The sequence below is a fragment of the Chanos chanos genome, chromosome 7, assembly GCF_902362185.1.
Source record: "Chanos chanos chromosome 7, fChaCha1.1, whole genome shotgun sequence".
Taxonomy (NCBI): domain Eukaryota; kingdom Metazoa; phylum Chordata; class Actinopteri; order Gonorynchiformes; family Chanidae; genus Chanos; species Chanos chanos.
Genome location: NC_044501.1, coordinates 37,738,235 through 37,759,236, shown reverse-complemented (window position 1 = coordinate 37,759,236; position 21,002 = coordinate 37,738,235). Strand labels below are relative to the sequence as shown.

General features: G+C 37.7%; 2 protein-coding genes across 2 annotated transcripts in view; both read right to left on the bottom strand.

The window, feature by feature from the left end:
- LOC115816331 (deleted in malignant brain tumors 1 protein-like) overlaps nucleotides 1–792 on the bottom strand; it is a 51,393-nt gene extending 50,601 nt beyond the window's left edge. The window contains exon 1 of the mRNA XM_030779287.1: nucleotides 582–792. Coding sequence (XP_030635147.1) covers nucleotides 582–792 — 211 coding nt within the window. The remainder of the gene's footprint in view (nucleotides 1–581) is intronic.
- A 6,573-nt stretch (nucleotides 793–7,365) lies between these two features.
- LOC115816330 (scavenger receptor cysteine-rich type 1 protein M130-like) lies at nucleotides 7,366–20,156 on the bottom strand. The gene is made up of 16 exons (XM_030779286.1): nucleotides 20,082–20,156; nucleotides 18,299–18,506; nucleotides 14,098–14,409; nucleotides 13,550–13,864; nucleotides 13,080–13,403; nucleotides 12,614–12,928; nucleotides 11,841–12,143; nucleotides 11,555–11,623; nucleotides 10,897–11,211; nucleotides 10,554–10,605; nucleotides 10,401–10,439; nucleotides 9,936–10,051; nucleotides 9,636–9,734; nucleotides 9,266–9,322; nucleotides 9,146–9,223; nucleotides 7,366–7,457 (listed from the first exon to the last, which is right to left on the bottom strand). Exons 1-16 carry the CDS (start codon nucleotides 20,154–20,156, stop codon nucleotides 7,366–7,368), a joined length of 2,769 nt encoding a protein of 922 aa, XP_030635146.1.
- Between the last annotated feature and the right edge of the window lie 846 nt (nucleotides 20,157–21,002).

Here is a 21,002-nt window from a genome sequence, read left to right as displayed (position 1 = left end):
ATCAATTTATAATTTAAAATTGGTATCTTTGCAAGTGGACTGCTTCTGCTCTCACGCCAACAACAAACGCATCAGTGTTTCGACTTGTCTTCAAGTGGTGTGTGTGATACATGAATGGAGCCATTTCCTAATTATTTTCTCATTAATCTTCATTACTCTGTAATATCAAGCATCCATTCTCATGCTCTCTCAGCAGTGCCGTTCTTCAGCCATCAGAAAAAGTATGAACAGCACAAATGACATTTTTGAATGACTGTGCCGTGTCCTCTGTTTTAACTGGTTGTTTTCTCTGCTTTTACAAAGGGTAAGTTGTAAATATTCAATTTAATTCTCATTTATCTAATGATGCGATATGTTCTTTCAATATTACTAATCAAATTATGTTTATTTTATTTTGTTTTATTTTGTTTTTTCACCTGGTAAAAATGCTGAGTGCTCAGCGATTTTAGAAAACAATTAGCTACAGACCGACAGTGTGAGCCACAGAGTTAAGATTAAGATACAAAATAAATGTGCTTGTCTACTGAGTTGGCATGTCAGTATATCCATGTAATTATATAGTAAAGTTTTGTCCAGTCTACCTGAGCAGATGACTCCAGCATCTTCAGAATGAAGACAGTTATGTTTGCCCCATCCTGCTGATGTACAGTTCTTCAGTGTAGACTCTGACCCACTGCAGGCCACATTATCCATCCAGATTGGTCCTGATCCCTCTCCAAAATGGGCATTATGCAATACTGCTACAGCCTCCCCACAGTCCAGCTCTCTACACACCACTGCAGCATCAGTCATATCCCAGTAAAAAGAACAAACCGTGCCCCACTGTCCCTCATGAAGAACCTCCACTCTCCCAGCACAGCGCTTACCACCATTCACCAGCCTCACACTGTCTGGAGCTGACAGAGAGAGAGAGAGAGAGAGAGAGAGAGAGAGACAGAGAGAGAGCAAAGAGACAGAAACTTCTTCCCTCTGTAGAATTCTTTTTTAAAATCTTTGGCATATATTTTAACAGATTCTGTTTCAAACTGAATTAAGTGCATTTAAAGAATATGTAATTTGTGTGCAAGGAATTGTCTCAGTGTAACATTCAAGTGATTTCCAGCTGTGGATCATTTTCAGACTAGACAAATACTTCACATCTAAATATCAAGTAACAATCTTTCATTTTACTTCAGTGAATGTCTCAATACTGTGCTACATCTGTAAATATTTCTAAGAATCATTATGATTACAATGACAAGATTCGGTGTCTCAATCATTTATTACTTCTTAGACATATATATATATTTTTTTAATTCTGTCTCTACACTACACAGACTCCTTTATAATGATCACTTGACCTTTTGACCATGAACCTGCACTTACCAGCTGTGATGACCTGAATGATGGAAAAGAGAAAAATGATCCACAGGCAGCTCTCCATCTCTCTCTCTCTCTGCCCCAGACAACACTCTGTTTGAACAGCTCAGCACAGAGAAGAACCTTCACCTCTGATCTCCCAGAGTGACTGAAGTATCTGTGCACTTTCAACCCCCCTAGAGACAGCACCCTCACCACAACCACCAATTACACTCACTCTTACCTTATTAGAGAAACGACCACAAATCATCAAACAGCTACAGGGACAAATCAGAGGATGGCGTTTAGTTTTTCTCCAAATTGATCAAATCTCTAAGATCAGTGCTGCTGAACAGGACTCCTCCTCTCAAGATCTGAAGACACGTCCATGTGAGGAGAGGAAATACACGACTGTATAGACGCAAACTGTGAGGGAAGAGACGGCCACCGATAAACTCTCAACGTCAGAGAGTTTAATATCACTTCCTAATGCGTTAGACTAAAATACCAGGATCTGACCAGTTTTAGAAATTATAAAAGCATTAATAAAGTGTAAATTATATTTTTAATAATCTATTAAGTAATTTGTTTTTTAAAACATGCAGAGATGGGAAAAGTAAAAGTAGAAGTACCAAAAAAATTACCGAGTTAAAATTTCCCTCCTGAAATTACTGAATCATACTATACAATTCTGTACAATACTCACTCATTTACAATTTACAAAAATGGTTGTCAGTTTAACTCCGCTTAGAGTACTTTTTTTTTTAGCAAGAGTACTTCTACTTTTACTTTTGCCACCTCTGAAAATATGTTTTGTGACATGTATGACATCGATTTCCCTGATATCAATGTGTTGCCAAAAGAAGAGAAGTGAACAGAAAAGAGGAATTCACAGTTCATTTTCATATAACAACATATATAAACACACAGACTGATTAATTCATTGACATTTTCCAATATTCTACTTATTTTTCTTGTGATATGACAAATGGTATAGAGTCTAAGAGAAAGACTGGCAGAGATAGAGAAGGGGGGAGTGGGGGGGGGGGGGGGGGGGGGGGGAGAGAGAGACAGAAAGAGAGACAGTCTCAGCTGTGAAGAGCAGATGAAGGTAAGGAGAGCAGTAGGGTACAGATGGTCTGGAGGTCTCTTCCTTCATACTGCAGTCTCATACCAGGTGCAGGAGATACAGAGGTTTTATTCTGTGTTGTTTTTTTCAATTGGTCATAGATACAATAATATCTGACCATCACACTCACATTAAGTCAGTGATAAAGTTGTCCTCAACACTACTGACCTTAATAAATAACAGTTTGGCATGTTAGCACTCAAAATACTCTCTCTCTCTCTCTCTCTCTCTCTCTCACACACACACACACACACACACACTCACACAGACACACAGCCCCTCGTGTTCAGTTTTCTCCCAAGGCCTGTGGTCTAACTACTCAGAACAGGTGCAGACACTCCAAGCTGAGGATGCCCTGCTGCTGCCATGTTACTGAACCTTTTAACCAAACCATAGTGACACCATCTAGTTTTTTACACATTACTGACACTATGTCTGCTTCCTCTCTCATAAATATTAGAAAAATAGACTACTGATACATTTGCTCAAACAGCAATTGAGTCCTTGGCCATCTTGAAATACTAAAACACATTTATTCAGCAAATAGTTCACTATGATCACTAATTCAAAAAATGTAAGAAGTCCATAAATCAACCAGCCTTAAGTCAATAAATCAACCAGTACTCTCCTAAAATATTATCTTAGCAGAATTTTAAATTGATCAGATCCTACAAATAATTGAAGGTGTTAAAATGTGAATTTTGTTGTATTTTCTTGAGCCAAATGAGTCTCTGAGGAGCGATCATTTCTGGCCTTGTAGAGGTCATGTTAGGTCACAGATGTTTAAGCTTTGCTCACCGTATATGTTTCCCCCCAGTGGCCAGAAACTGCAACTGCAAAATAAAGGAAAGGCAGACAAGCATCCATGAGCCGATTTTTTATTAAGAGTGTGGAGTTTTATTAAGAGAGAGAGAGAGAGAGAGAGAGAGAGAGAGAGAGAGAGAGAGAGAAAAAGTGTCTGTGTGTTTGTTTGTTTTGAGTGATCGTTGAAATTGTTATACAAAAACTACTAAACTACTAAACTCTCCTGCTTTTTTAACAATTAAATTCATGTGATTAATTTGGCCCCGCGATGGACTGGCGACCTGTCCAGGCTGTTTCCCTGCCTTTCGCCCTATGACCACTGGGAGGCTCCAGCACCCCCCACGACCCTAATCAGGATAAGCCGCTTAGATAGTGAGTGAGTGAGTGAGTGATTAATTTAGTAGTTCAAAAATTTCGTAATGTTTATTCGTTGGCATCTGCAGCTACATACATATACTGCATATTTGTTTATCCACCAGCGGAAGCTAAAATTGCAAAACATTTCACTGCAGTGTAACATGAAGCAGGGTGAGAGAGTGAATACAGACTGGCTGTGCAGTGTTACTCTACAGACAGAAGTCAGAAGGCCCCACAGTTGTGTGTGTTGGTATGTTGTATAATCACAAATTTTTATATCCTCTAATCTGTGTTGTGGAATGTGTTCAGACATAAATTTAGGAAACCACCCCTGCAATAACCCCATATTTATCATTAGGGTGTATGTATGAGGGCCAAAGACTCCAGAGTGTAGGCCTCATGTGTTTGCAATGGGAGGCTACTGGTGGTTTTGGGCAATAAAAGGATTGATTTCACATGTCAGTGTGAGTGAAACTGGCCGACATGAGATGTGGAAATTGGAATAAACCAATCTGTGACATGAAAGAACGCCTACTACACCGAAATCAACCGTTTGATTCATCAGTGACAAGAAAAAAATGCAACAAAAAATGTGATGCCGTCCAAAAGAACTGTGTTTTCGCTGTATATGCAGTAACAGAATGTCTTACTACCAGCTTATACATTCCAGGCTTTGAAAAGATCATTGTAGGGTTATAATGATCCTTAATGCTAAGTGGGTAAAAAGGAGCTACTGTAATAACCCCGTATTTATCATTCTCTCTCCGCAGAACAAATGATTCTTAACCTTATGTTTTAACTATAGCTGAATATATTTCTGGATAATGAACATTATTCAATTCTTTGCGTGCATCTTGACTGATCAGTGGTGAGCCTTGGAGTTAGAACTGGGTACACTGCTGTGTCACAGCTTTGGCAGAATGAAGGTCAGGACAATACCCAAAACAATACCAAAACCTCACAAGAAGTTCAATTACACTCTACTCTCGCTACTCAAAACTCTGGGTGAGAGAACTCAACAAGAGTAGGTCAAGCTGTAATCTACCTTAATGCAGGCCTTAATGTCACTCCCAAGTTATCAACTGGTCCCCCACTCTGTGTTGTATGGTTTGCATGGTAGGCTAGCCGGTTATGATATGTCAATATTATGTATTTGTCATCCTCTCACATCCATTGAATTAATGTGTTTGTAAACTAATCTAAATGCAAAGCCAAAATCAATTCTAGATCAAATATATGAAAAATAGTTGATGGTTTTGAATATGTTATGTCTTTTTGCCTCTTTAGGGTGTGAACCTGCTAGTGTGAGGCTGACTTTGCTTCATCTGATTGGATCTAAGTTTTTCCAGATTTTTCCCTCTCTAGTTTTCTTTATTTGAGACACAGTCGTGCATGTAGATTCATTTACCTGTCATCAATTTAATGTGTGTTAGTTTCTGTGATTAATAACATTATCATTTGTACTCATGTGTGCTACAGTTTACTTGACAGAAATTATTTTCAGTTTTTCAGGAGACCATCTATCCTGGTAGGACAGGTTATCAGCACTGGCCTGCTCATGAGGTTGGTTTTATAGACAAGCATGTTCTACTAGTTTCATGCCACAGTCAAGAAACGTGCTTTATTTGACATGGCTGGAAAGGGGTTTTGTTCAGTAACGTAGAGGTGATATCATGTGGACTCGTATCTATGGGAGATGAAGCCTGTTTATCGGATCCTCCTGTTTTTTCACTGTGCAATAATGTGTATAACAGGTATAAGCTCCCTTTTTAAGCCTTTGTGTGAGTGTGTTTGTGGGTGTGCATGAGAGAGAGAGAGAGAGAGAGAGAGAGAGAGAGAGAGAGAGAGCATATATTTGAGTGTTAATATGTCATACTGTTCTTTATTAAGGTCAGTAGTGTTGAGGAAAACTGTTTCCCTGACTTATGATTTTATATGACAGATGTATTTATGAACACTCTGCCTATGATTCCAGAGCTGATTCATGTTGTTGGTCCAGATGGTCCTCTTGTTGTTGGAGCTGGTGAAGATCCACAGTAAAGGTGGGGGACTCAGTCTACTGTGTGACACTAAAAGGCTGGAGGCCTGAACCTGAAGTTGTGTGACTGGATGACTGGACAGTTTCTCTTTGTAGACATCATATCACAGTACAAGACAGTAACACATACTACGGTAGAGTAATACTTGGCAAACCATATGAGGGAGATTTGCGCCGTTCTTGATTCCAGTTTTTGGTTTATTTACTGGTTTTGGATTAATGCTTTGCTGTATTCTTGAAAGGCAAGGTACCATAATTCATGAATTTATGACTTTGACTGTACCAATGCACTCCTAATTTAAGAATTCACACAATGTGCAGTTTTATTAGAAAAAATCATCGGTCCCATGCACTTACTATATCACATTAATTTACCACTGAACTGCTGTAAATTTGTCAGGAGATTTAGGGTTTCAATAATGTAGAATATTCATAATTTTGTTTTTCCAGCAATGAAGAGGAGAAAAATATGTGCAGGTGAGTTTATATACAGACTGACTGACTGAATGATTCATTCAGTCGGCCATACAAGACAAATGTGCTTATATTTCATTAAGAAGATGAAAAAAAGAAAATAAATAAAACATTGAGAAGTTTATGGTTCAGTGTGTGGGCTTTGAGAGAAGAGCAGTGTTTCAGTCTCTCACACGCAGTTACACACACATTTTATTTAATTATTTAAATCAAAAAATAAATTCTTCAGGATAGTTGTCTCATCTTGTCCACACTCAGTTCACTGAAAACTAATTTCAATGAATAAAATTGATCAGACATTGCACCTTGACTGAGATGAATAGAAGGTGGGGAATCTATGAAATGTCATCCTATGATATACTTTTTGAGGAGGGAATGACGGGATCTAAAAAAAAGAAAGAAAGAAAAAGAAAACACAGTAATGCACAAATAAACTTTCACACTCTCCACTGTGGTTCCATTACAAGCTATACAAAAGTTCTGGTACACCTTGCTTATATGTTCCCTAACATGTTGTTTTGGGTGAGCAAAATTACCCTCTTTAACGTCTTTTCAAAAATCCATCACATGTAAAATGACTGTGTTTATATTTGAACCCTAAATATTCAATGTTTAGATTAGCAAGCAGTAAGTTAAGCATATATTAGCAATTTTCTAGGGGGATATAGATTTCACATCAACTCAAACACCTGATTCATAAGGGCATCCACATGAAAACTGTTTATTGAATTTTATGCACTGACAAACAGGTATTTATGCTGAAGTTTACAGCATAAATACCTGTTTGTCAGTGCATAAAATTCAGTCCTTAAGTGATCATTTTAAAAGCATGAACTAAATAATAAGACTATTTGTAAATGATATAGTAAGTAATGTAATTGTCAAGATGTAGCAAATTCATAATGACCAGAGCAAAATTAATGACTGAATAGGCACTACAGCAATTGATATTACAGAAATTGAATTAAAATGAACATTAAATCTACAATAAATGCCATAATAAAATCCAGAAAAAAATTGTAAAATGAAGATGAAAGGAGCATGATTTTATTTTTCTCTAACCAGGCTGTTTATTCCCTGAGAAGAAAAAGAAGAGAGCGAAAAAGACTGCAGTATTACAGTGTATTAACAGTACAACATTATATTCCTACACAGCTCAGTTCTTGTCTTCCTACAAATTATGATTTTTTTATGCAGATTCTGTTGTCAGTCAACTTCCTTTCTCTTATTTGGTTGTTTCGGTTGTGTTGACGTAATCTTCAGAGAGTTTTCTCTGGCCTTTGAGAGTTTCTTCCACCACATTTTCATATTCCATCCCTAGTGGAGTAGGGAGAGACAACATTTGAAATTTGTTGTTTATGAAAATAATGCTGCTTACTCAGTTTGTCTATAAACAGAATTTTATCAGGGGCCCTGATCCTCCCTGTTAATAAATCAGTCTGAGAGAGTATAATATGGTACTATAATGTGGTATTGTTTTTAGGAAAATACATCAGCCATTATAACAAATCCAAAACTGATCATGATGCTTTTTTGTCATTTGTATCTGTAGTGGGGGTGTGCATCCCCATTACCGAGGCCGATGCGATACACATCTCGATGAATTTCCAACAATCTGATACATTAAAGATACATATGAAGCAACGCGATACGATGATATGGTTGACCCCTATTGCGATACGATACGACGATATGGTTGACCCCTATTGAGATGCAGTGTGATTTGACATTATTTGATTCAGCACACTGTGATTCAACCCCATATGATGAGATGCAAAGGAATGTGATGGTACAGATAGTTTGATTTTATTTCTTTGGTTCTTCTTAAGCAGACAGCAAATCATAAATGAACTCAAAAAAGTGCCATTTTTATTTCACATATTTGTTTCTCTTGCACTGCAAATCAGTAAGAATCTCATTTATGCTGTTTCTTTTTGACTACTAAAAAACACTTGGCCCTTTCACAAACAGACCTTTTCACAAGTCCTCTGTAGTGCAAATAAATACATAAATAACAGTCCATGATAATATGCTAATGCTGGATAGTTTTTATAGACGGATTATTTATTGAAATATTGAAATCATCAGTGACGTAGTTTTTATCCGAGGCCTTGCCAGGGATTTAATCAAGATCTCTGGTTTCTGGTACAGAATCTTAATTCAGAGTTAATGCCTTAATTTCAGAGCTGATGCCATGCTGGCCTGGTTTTTGAGTAGTCTGCTAACCATAGTGTTCCACATCACAGTTTTCAAGATGTCCCAGACATTACTGTACATAGCTAACAGCAAATATTATGATGAAATTTTCAGCAAATTTGCATTTTGGTTTATTTCTTCACTTTTACTTAAAAATTTCATGAGAAGTTGTCAGCTACTTGAAATTATTTGGCAAAACTATAACCTGCCTAAAATACAAATCTCTGGTCTTTTCTATGGGCTCAGCATTGAACATTTTCAGACATACAGTTCACTCATTTAATTTACTTGGTGGATTTCAAAATTAATCAACAAATACAGCAAATAAAGTTGAGCTGAACTGAAATGTGAGGTAACTGATAAAATAGGGCGCCACATTAACAAGGGTGAACTTTTCCAATGTGACCATTTTCCTCTTTGATCAATGAAAGTGTGGCCGCAAAACCTCATTCAACAAAAAGACTAAATACAAAAACTTGGAATTTCCCCCCAAGATGATGAAATCATCTAATTTGCCACTGAAACACTTAAAAAATGTAAAAAAAAAAAAAAATGTGTGAACACACTTATGGACAACTCATATGGACACACTTATGGAGTACCCACTCTGAACATCTCCAACAGACTTGACATTGTTATAATCTTCCGGTGTAACCTCAACCTCATTTCCCCATATGTGAAAATACAGAAATTTTCACTGCATTCACAATACACACTCATGTGTCAGATCACCAATAGTTTTCCCTTCAGAAATGTAAAAGACAAACATATGAGTGAACACACTCATAAACTGATCATAGAGTACTCACTCTGAACATATTGCTGAACATCTCCAACAGACTCAACATCATCATAATACTCTGGTGTAACCTCATCCTCATTTTCCCCTATATGAAAACACAGACATTTTCACTCCATTCAGAACATACACTCATGTGTCTGGTCACCAATAGTTTTCTCATCATCATAACACTCAACTTTTTCGTCTGCAAAAAACAGAGAAATTTAATTGAGTGGCTACTGAACGCGAGGACAGCCAACCTTCATATTTGTGTCTTATCTCCAAGTCTAATGAAAGCAATGATCTAGGAGAAATTATTACTCTGCTACTCTATCTCACAAATAACAAGGCACCACTGGATGTGTATGCATTAGCCCAGCTGTGGCCGGATGCATTGATTTACACATTCCAATAGCCCCATGCTGATCAGACAGTCTCTGACTGTCTCCTGTAAGACATCGTCAGACATCTTATGTTTGGAAAATAAAACAGAGGATCCCCAGAGACATTTCACTCACCCCTCTGAACAGTGTTATTGGTTCTTTTAGTCATGAATCTGTCATTAATCTCCTCATAGACCACTTCAGACATAGTCATGTGTTTCCTCTTGGAAAGGGCTGAGTGAGAGAAGACAATAAAACAATGGATCATATTTCATATTTGCAGCATGTGAAGACAGTAGCAGAGATGAAGCAGAGAGCTTTTTACTCCTGCTCTCTGTCCACATTAAATGCAAATTTTGCAAAAACTCCATGTCTCCAGACCTCAAAGTTTCTCCTACCTCTCCTCATTGCTCTATTCTGATAAAACATCACAACCAGAAGCACCACCAGCAGTAGGAGCAGTGTTCCTAAAACCAGGAAAACCGCCAAGGGAGCAGAATGACGTGGAACTGGAGATTGAGTCTTTGAGGTTGTGGTCCATCTGGTAACAACTGTTGGAGGCACAAGAAAAAAATACAGAAAAATATCATACCACAGCATTTTGAAGATTTATTCATCACTAAACTGTTAGAGACATGAGAAAAAACAATTAAAAAAAATCACACCACAATATACTGAACCTAATCATATATCTATCATTTTAACATGATACCCCAACACCTGGCTAAAAAAGCTACTGGGTTAGAAAATGTAATCATTCACATAGTTATATTTTGTACTATGAATGCAAGGAGATAGTTTTAAGTACACAAAGTTTAAGGAAGTTTTTTGGGTTCACCAGATGTTGCTTTTTAAGAAAACAAGAGTGGAGACAGGAGAACACAGAAGTGATCACATTACCTGATGTTGGTAAGGAACTGGTAGATGTCATTACTTTCCCTAGAAACACAAAAAAACATGAAAAGCTTGTGTATAAATTTTATTGTAACTGTAATGACACTGGATCACTTTGCTATCACATTTTAATGATGACAATATTCATCTTAAATTTACAGCTCATAACGATGACATTCACCTGTGGTAGTTGGAGGTTCAGAGGATCGATCTGTAAAAAGTGAAAGATTGCAGTAGATCATCAGTTTTGAATTTAATTCAGTTACTTCAATTTTTAATACTAAATGTATGTTTTAGTGATGCATGGTTTAATGTGGTTATAGTTGAAATGAATGGCATTATCCATAATAACCAAGTATGAATTAATCAGTTTGAAAACAACTGGCACAGGCACAGGCACAAAGGTTTAAAAGATAGTATAATAGTAGTAAGTAGTATCTCTACATGAATAAACATAATATATTTGACTGTGTATAAGTAGATCAGAATCCCTCTCTCAAACCTGTACAGGTGACCTTGGCGTGTCTCTCTTTGGAACAGTCAGTGTGGTTCTTCAGGGAGAGAGAGCAGTCCCACAGCTGGAACTCACTGCCTCTGCACTCCACTCTACTCAGCCACACAGTGTCCTCTCCATGACCAGAGACAACACTCCCATCAGCCCTCAGTGCCTGACCACAGCCCAGCTGCCTGCACACCACCTGAGCATCCCTCATGTCCCACAGATCATCACAGACTGAGCCCCAGGTACCGTTATGATAAACCTCCAGCCTCCCAGAACACTGGCCCTCTCCTCCCATCAGTCTGAGGGGTAGACGGTCTACAAAACAAATGTTCAAAACACAAACTGCTAAGTATTCCCATAAGTTATTAGAATATTCAAAAACAGAACAAACATGACCATTTTGCACTTGTACTCCAACTGGCTGGATCTCTCACAATTAGTTTGTCATAAATCCCTCTGTTAAACTGAGACTGTCACTCATCAGCTGTTTGATGGCAAATTCATTTTATTTTGTTCTACAACACTGAAGTAATCTCTTGCTTCATTTCAGTGATTTCATTTTTTTTTAAACCTACAATCATGTTATCTCCTTCATTAATTAATGTCAATAAAATATTTTCATGAGAGAGATCTAGGACAGAAATTTAAGTTGTCTCACCCGAACATGGCCTCTGGGCTGTAGATGCTGAACATGTCAAATGACTTCGTGGGTTCAAACTTTTTTCTTCTGTATAAATAACAGAAGAAACATGACACCAACTTCAGTTGGCTAAGTAATAGAAACATTCATACTTCTTCTTTAAAATGAAAAAATAATTTGATCCACTCATCTACATGTTCTAAAATACTACTGATCTTCACTAGAGGTACAAAAACAGCATATTTTACAGGAAAAAAATACAGAATGTAACCATAGATAAGATTACAACATAATGTTTATTTACCTGAACAGGTAATTTGAGCCACTTCAACATCAGTGCATTCATTCTGACCCCAAGGTGAAGATGGACACTGCCACAGAGTGACGTCATGTGGTCTGCATTTCATTAAATCAAGCCAGTTTGGAGCTGAAGCCACTCTTGGTCTGGCCCAGTCAACACTGCCACTCTTTCCACAGTTCAGCTCTTGGCAGATTAAAGAGGCTGTGTCTGAGTCCATCTGGTTCATGCAGACATTACCCCAGGTCCCATTATAAAATACCTCCAGGTTCCCTGAGCAGCCTTCAGTAAGTCTGACCTCTTTGAACTCTGAGAAAACAAAGTGACATTTGAAGATTGACTTTCACTGTTTTGTCTTTGCAGCGATGTAAAACTTATCTCTGAAACAGAAAATGTTAGAGTATTTGCAGCAAAATAGTAATCCCAGGCATGAAAATCATCACAGGTTCTGAGGCACATTTTTCAGTTCTTGTCCACGCCACTTTCCATGACTAGTAATCCAGTATATTAATCATAATAGTTCTTTGGATCGAATCTATGATCAGCTCAAAATATCACCATGTGGAGAAAAGAGCTCATACATTTTTAAAATATGTATAATTTTTGATAGGATATGCATGCTTGAAAACAAAAATAAACATGTGATTATGAGTGAAATATTTTCTGACAAATTAAGTGGTGTGCACTAGATAACTCTTTACCAGCACATTTATCTTCAGAGTAATGAAGTTATAACGATTAATAGATTTGTTTACTAAGGTCTTTCCATGACTGAATACCTGAACACACCACTCCCACATCCTCACTGTGTCCACAGTCATGTTGTCCCCATCTCTTTGAAGAACAACTCAACAGGGACGTCTCATTCCCCAGGCACTCCACCTCATCCAGCCATATGGGTCCAGTTCCAGGACCAAACCAGGCTGGAACTGGGGCACTCAGGGCCTCTCCACACTGGAGCTGTCTGCACACGACCTGGGCATCCTCAATATCCCAGGAATCATCACACACTGTTCCCCATGAGTCTTTGTGGAAAATCTCCAGTCTCCCTGCACAGTCACTCCCAGAACCCACCAGCCTGAGGGACCTGGGACCTGAGTCTACAAACAGGCAGAGACATACATTAAAAAAAAAAAAAAGACTTCAACACTGTAATTATTTTATAACATTTTGACGCATATTATCACAGACTTCAAAGAGGCCATATCAATTTAAAGGTCATTTTAGATCACCAGAGTGTCTCACCAGAGCAGATGACTGATGGATATTGGTAATGAGCACAGTCTGCACCAGGATTGTATCTGCATTGATATCCATGAGCCTCATTCCCAGAGCACGATACATCTGTCAGACACACTTCAGTGCCTTTGATGCTGGACGGATGGGAGTTCCAGAACTTTAAAGCAGAGCCACAACCCAACTGTCTGCAGAACACAGAGGCTTCAGGGAAACCAAAAGAGTTCAACAGATGTCGCCTCCAGGCCTTACGGGAATAAACCTCAACCTCTCCCTCACATTCTCTCTCTCCAATGGTCCGCACCATTCCATCCTGAACAGATTTTGAGGAATCTAAATAGAAGAGTGTGCATTTATCAAAAACTTCCACCAATTCAGTGATTTATTATCATAATACATTCATTTTGATCAGTGTTTATAAATCATGTATCTATTAAAGATGGTAGTAAAGATATCACCATTCAACTATGTAAGCTCACCAGAGCAGACGACTCCAACATCCTGTTCATGAGAACATGAAGCTCGACTCCATGAAGAGATGACACATTCTGACAGGTGTGTCTCATTCCCCTGGCAATCAAACACATCAGACCAAATTTGACCACTCCCCTCTCCAAAACGATCCAACCCCACGAGGGCCAGAACACTCCCACAATTCAGCTGTCTACAGAGGACACTGGCAGCTCTCATGTCCCATGATGCATCACACACTGTGCCCCACTCATCCAGGTACCGCAGCTCAACTCGACCAGCACAGGAGTCAAGGCCTCCAACCAGTTTGAACTCTGTGTAAGCTGTGTATGAAAAGTCATCCATTAGGGTCATAGTCATATGTACTCTACATGTAGGAGAATGTAGCAGTACAGGTTGCACAGTTCTTTTCTAGTAAATACATATACAGTAGACATGGCAAATATTCTTGCAGGTTTAAAGTATAACGTTTTCCAAAGTTTCTACAGTGGGACATTACACTTCCAAATATTTGTAATGATTTACTTAAAGGTGAGGGAAAAAACAGAAACTTTACCTGTGCATGTAAGTCCCACATCATTATTGTGAGAACAGTTTTGTTTCTGTGAAGGTGATTTTGGACAAAGGAATATCTCAGATTCATTTCCTCCACACTGAAACTCATCTGACAACACATGGCCCTCCCCTCTGCCAAAAGCTGCTCCCCCCAGAATTTCTCCAGGAGCCCCACAGCCCAGCTCTCCACACACAACCTCTGCATCCTGCTGGTCAAAGGCAGCATCACACACCGTGCCCCATTTGTTTCCACGTAGAAGCTCTAGTCTCCCAGAACACAAGTTAAATCCATCAACTAGTCTGGTCACAAGACCTGCCAATTCAAAAGACACAATGACTTCATCTTACAAATGTAATTAGAAGAAATTGCTTTCACATTTAATGGAGATAATTGTAGTATTTTAGTCTAAATACTTAAATACAGTTTGTTAAAGTGGGTCTTAAAAATCTTTGTGTTGCTGGGCAGCAACTGGAGGTGAGACTTCATATTTTGCAATACACGGGTTATTAAATGTTTCACTAATTCTGAGGTTGCAAAAAAAAACAGCTCACACAATATCCGCATATCTGCCTTCTCCCCTCTCTCTACAGACAAAATTGAAAATCCTGGATCCTTATGAACAACAAAGGCCATGCTACATTCATGGGGATCAAAGCACCATCTGCACCATTTGGCCATAGTCTGATAGGATTAAATTACAAGTAAGGCCAGATCGCCACAAGATACTATCCTATGTTTCCTGACATTCTCTTCAGTGGCAGTAATACACAGGCAAAGGAAAAAAAAAGAAAGAAAGAATAAAAACATAGGATTTTTGATCATTTTTGGAAGCTAGAGACTGACATATGCCTTATTATAACCCAAATACAGTCAGCTAAACTTCAGCATCAAGAACTCACAGGATGATAGGCATCAAAATCATAAAAATTCAAAGGTCACACACAACTAGAATATCAGCTGCCATGCAGATGACACAGCCCCAAAACTTATCTGACTGGTGACAGGAAGTCCACAGACTCAGAACTCAATGTGCCATTTTACATTGCTAAAATGTATTGACTTGATGGTGAAACACTTGTGACTATGTTATGTTAGCATGAAGTGTTTTTTTATGTAGTTATTTTTTTAGATGTTTATTGCATGTCCCATTAAACCTGTTCTGGAAGAGTTTTGAAATGTTTTTCTATGGTTTTCTCTGACTATATAGTGTCACTTAGCGCAACCATTTGACAAAAACTGGAACATATACTGTGAACCGTCAGTTTGCCCAGTGCTGTCTGCCTTGCATCTCCAGAAAACACATGTAAAACATTTAAGCAACTCTATGAAGAACTGTCCTCCAAATGTTTTTTGGAACCTTTCCTGTTGGGAAAGTGCATTTTGCTTTTCAATCATTATAGATCCACAAAAAAAAAAAAAATAAATAAAATAAATAAATAAATAAATAAATAAATAAATAAATAAATAAAAAAATTGAAAAAAAAAAAAAAACTATAGTTTCAATGTCCAGAAATCCCTACCTACAGAAATGTTTTGGAAATATTTCAAGGACATTTCTTTTCTAAACTCTAAAATAGGGTGTTGCAGTATAAATCTACTGGTAGGAAAGTACGCAGCAAAAAGACAAATGTATTGACTTTGTCATGTTGGAATCATTTTACTTCACAAGCGATTCAGTATATCAGTTTATAAACCACCTTGAACTTGTGAGAATATTTAAGACAATTGTATAACTTTTCAGAGTCATTTTGAGCTGTGCTGTTTTAAAATATTTTCCTCTGGGAATAGAGTGATAGGGTCTGATGTAACCATTTGGTAAATCAAACTAAATATAACATCTCAGGGAAAAAGCAGACGCACTCTTGCTAAAAAAAAAAAAAAAAAAAAAAAAAAAAAATTCTCTAAGTAGAGTTAAACTGATAACCGATTTTGTGAATTGTGATTTTTTTTTTTTAGCAAGAGTACCCACATGTGTAAAATTTTCGTGATGAGAGTTAGGATGGTGGAGTTCAAAAACCATTTTCCATTTCACTACTGAGAAATTAAAATATTAAACATCTCTACTAAGCCGTCAGAGTTATTCTACCCCCATGACTGCAAAAGATAAAAAATGTCCTTGCTGAAAGAAACAAGCAAACCTTACTCATTTTTTTCACCAGTCATTCATTTTACTAATTTACATGAAGTTTTTATTTATTTTTGGGGTAAGAATACTGACTCACTTCATTTTTTCAAGTTTGTATTACTTGAAATATTGGTGGTCAGGAAGCTATTGCTGTTTTGACATGCACACAATGGATCATCCCTTCACGTGTTCAGAAGTTCAAAAATGAAAATGATTTTCCATGTTAAGTAGGTATTGTTCACTGTGAAAGTGTCGGTTACTGAAAAATATCAAGTCACCCAAACTTAAAACAAGACTGATTTCACGATTAATTCAAGGTAATGAGGTTGTATTTTTTTTTCTTAAATTAAGCTAACTTATTGAAATTTACAGTGATCAGTCTATTTATAAAAACAACTGGTACCGACCTTAAGCACTGGATTCATTTTCCTCTCCCCATTAGCGGCATGTATTATGCTCGCTTTACCACAATCAACCCCCTTGTATGACTCTATATGACACAGCCCTCAATTTCAACTTGAAAGTTGAAAAAAAAACATACCACTAATTTCAGTATATATCAGTATAAGTTGAAACCCATAAATGAGAGAGAGAGGGAGCAAGAGAGAGAGAGAGAGAGAGAGAGAGACAGAGAGAGAGAGAGAGAGAGAGAGAGAGAGAGAGAGAGAGAGCAATAGAGAGACAGACAGAAAGCAGTTTCTTCCAATGCCTGTGGTTTAACCACAGAACAGGTGCACAAACCTGACTGACACTCCACACTGAGGCAGCTCTGCTGCTAACATGTTACTGAACCTTTTAACTAAACTATAGGGACATCATCTAGTTTTTATCATATTACTGACACTATGTCTGCTTCCTGTCCCATGAATATTAAAAGTATGAGACCCTGACACATCTGCTCTGCAAACTGAATAAACTTTAACCCTTTCTGCAATTAAGCCTAGAGCTGATAAAAAAACTAATAAATCTTTGGTTAAAAAAAAACAATAAATCTTGAGATATGAAGCTAACAAAACGTGAACGACTCCATACTGTTACATGTGTATATATAATTTCACTTATTGTTCACTCATGAACTATCCACTTCATAAAAACAAGAAGTCACTGCAGTCTGTCCTCCATTTTCCCATTTCCCCGGGAAAACGGAGTGACGTCCTCTGATACTGGGAAATAAAATTCCCAACGGGAGACTAAGGCTGAAACATACACTGAGGTGTGAACTGTAGTAGGCGGTGGTGGGAGCCTCTCCGAAAAATTTGAAATTAGCGTCAATTTATAATTTAAAATTGGTGTCTTTGCAATTGGACTGCTTCTGCTCTCACGCCAACAACAAACGCATCAGTGTTTTGACACGACTACAAGTTGTGTGTGATACACGAATGGACCCATTTCCTAATTATTTTATCATTACTCTTGATTACTCTGTAATATCAAGCACCCATTCTCACGCTCTCTCAGCAGTGCCGTTCTTCAGCCATCAGAAAATTATAATAACAGCACAAAAATAATTACATTGTTCTGTAATATCAAGCACCCATTGTCACGCTCTCTCAGCAGTGCCATTCTTCAGCCATCAGAAAATTATAATAATACCAGCACAAAAATAATGACATTTCTGAATGACTGATTGTGCCGTGTTCTCTGTTTTAACTGATTGTTTCTCTGCTTTAACAAGGGGTAAATTATAAATATTCAATTTAATCCTCATTTATCTGATGATGCAATATGTTCTGTCACTATTACTAATCGAATTATCTTTATTTTTATTTTGTTTTGTTTTATTTTATTGTTTTATTTTTAGTTTTGTCTTAAAGACATTTTTTTTTTTAAATGCATGTATTTACTTATGCTTCCTATCCTAGATTTAATTTTTTTCCTTTTGTGTGTGTTTTGCCAAGGTTAGTGTTTCACCTGGTGAAAATGCTGAGTGCTCAGCGATTTTAGAAAACAATTAGCTACAGACCGACAGTGTGAGTAACAGAGTTAAGATTAAGATACAAAATAAATGTGCTTGTCTACTGAGTTGGCATGTCAGTATTTCCATATAATTATATAGTAAAGTTTTGTCCAGTCTACCTGAGCAGATGACTCCAGCATCTTCAGAATGAAGACAGTTATGTTTGCCCCATCCTGCTGATGTACAGTTCTTCAGTGTAGACTCTGACCCACTGCAGGCCACATTCTCCATCCAGATTGGTCCTGATCCCTCTCCAAAATGAGCATTATGCAATGCCTCTACAGCCTCCCCACAGTCCAACTCTCTACAGACCACTGCAGCATCAGTCTTATCCCAGAAAAAAGAACAAACCGTGCCCCACTGTCCCTCATGAAGAACCTCCACTCTCCCAGCACAGCGCTTACCACCATTCACCAGCCTCACACTGTCTGGAGCTGGCAGAGAGAGAGAGAGAGAGAGAGAGAGAGAGAGAGAGAGAGAGAGAGAGAGAGAGTGAGAGACAGAAACTTCTCTTTGTAGAATTTTTTAAATCTTTTGCATATATTTTAGATTCTGTTTCAAACTGAATTAAGTGCATTTAAACAGTATGTAACTTGTATTCAAGGAATTGTCTGAGTGCAACGTTTAAGTGATTTCCAGCCGTGGATCATTTTCAGACTAGATAAATACTTCACATCTAAATATCAAGCAGCAATCTTTAATTTTACTGCTGTGAATGTCTCAATACTGTGCTACATCTGTAAATATTTCTATAATACTCATTACAATTACAATGAAAGGATTTAGTTTCTCTCTTATTCATTTATTACATCTTAAACATATTTTCTTTAATTCTGTCTCTACACTACACAGACTCCTTTATAATGATCACTTGACCTTTTGACCATGAACCTGCACTTACCAGCTGTGATGACCTGAATGATGGAAAAGAGAAAAATGATCCACAGGCAGCTCTCCATCTCTCTCTCTCTCTGCCCCAGACAACACTCTGTTTGAACAGCTCAGCACAGAGAAGAACCTTCACCTCTGATCTCCCAGAGTGACTGAAGTATCTGTGCACTTTCAGCCCCCCTAGAGACAGCACCCTCACCACAACCACCAATTACACTCACTCTTACCTTATTAGAGAAACGACCACAAATCATCAAACAGCTACAGGGACAAATCAGAGGACGGCGTTTAGTTTTTCTCCAAATTGAGCAAATCTTTAAGATCAGTGCTGCTGAACAGGACTCCTCCTCTCAAGATCTGAAGACACGTCCATGTGAGGAGAGGAAATACACGACTGTATAGACGCAAACTGTGAGGGAAGAGACGGCCGCCGATAAACCCTCAACGTCAGAGAGTTTAACATCACTTCCTAATTCTTCAGACTAAAATACCATGATCTGACCAGTTTTAGAACTTATAAAAGCATTAATAAAGTGTAAATTATATTTTTAATAATCTATTTAGTAATTTGTTTTTTAAAACATGCAGAGATGGGAAAAGTAAAAGTAGAAGTACTAAAAAAATTACCCTGAGTTAAAATTTCCCTCCTGAAAAATATTGAATCATATTATACAATACTGTACAATACTCACTCATTTACAATTTACAAAAATAATTGCCAGTTTAACTTCACTTAGAGTACTTTTTTTTTTAGCAAGAGTACTTCTACTTTTACTTTTGCCACCTCTGAAAACATGTTTTGTAACATGTATGACATCGATTTCCCTGATCATTTTCATATAACAACATATATAAACACACAGACTGATTAATTCATTGACATTTTCCAATATTCTACTTATTTTTCTTGTGATATGAAAAATGGTATAGAGTCTAAGAGAAAGACTGGCAGAGATATAGAAGGGGGGGAGTGGGGGGGAGAGAGAAAGAGAGAGAGAGAGAAAGAGAGACAGTCTCAGCTGTGAAGAGCAGATGAAGGTTAGGAGAGCTGTAGGGTACAGATGGTCTGGAGGTCTCCTCCTTCATACTGCAGTCTCATACCAGGTGCAGGAGATACAGAGGTTTTATTCTGTGTTGGGTTTTTTTCAGTTGGTCATAGATACAATAATATCTGACCATCACACTCACCTTAAGTCAATGATAAAGTTGTCCTCAACACTACTGACCTTAATAAAGAACAGTTTGGCATGTTAGCACTCAAAATACTCTCTCTCTCTCTCTCTCTCTCTCTCTCTCTCACTCACACACACACACACACACACGCACACACCACACACACACACACACACACAAACATACACACAGCCCCTCGTGTTCAGTTTTCTCCCAAGGCCTGTGGTCTGACTACTCAGAACAGGTGCAGACACTCCATGCTGAGGATGTCTTGCTGCTGCCATGTTACTGAACCTTTTAACCAAACCATAATGACACCATCTAGTTTTTTACACATTACTGATACTGTGTCTGCTTCCTCTCTCATAAATATTAGAAAAATAGATCTACTGATACATTTGCTCAAACAGCAATTGAGTCCTTGGTCATCTTGAATTACTAAAACACATTTTTTCAGCAAATAGTTCACTATGATCACTAATTCAAAAAATGTAAGAAGTCCATAAATCAACCAGCCTTAAGTCAATAAATCAACCAGTCTTCTCCTAAAATATTAACTTAGCAGAATTTTAAATTGATCAGATCATACAAATAACTGAAGGTGTTAAAATGTGAATTTTGTTGTATTTAGTTGAGTCAAATGAGTTTCTGAGGAGTGATCATTTCTGGCCTTGTAGAGGTCATGTTAGGTCACAGACGTTTAAGCTTTGCTCACCGTGTATGTTTCCCCCCAGTGGCCAGAAACAGCAACTGCAAAAT

Excerpts from the sequence above, each read along its gene's own strand:
- LOC115816330 (XM_030779286.1), bottom strand. The coding sequence starts at position 20,156 with ATGAAGGAGGAGACCTCCAGACCATCTGTACCCTACAGCTCTCCTAAC. Across the intron at positions 9,323-9,635 it reads CAATAACACTGTTCAGAGGG|ACGAAAAAGTTGAGTGTTAT; the intron begins GTGAGTGAAATG and ends TGTTTTTTGCAG. Across the intron at positions 9,224-9,265 it reads TGGTGACCAGACACATGAGT|GGGAAAATGAGGATGAGGTT; the intron begins GTATGTTCTGAA and ends GTTTTCATATAG.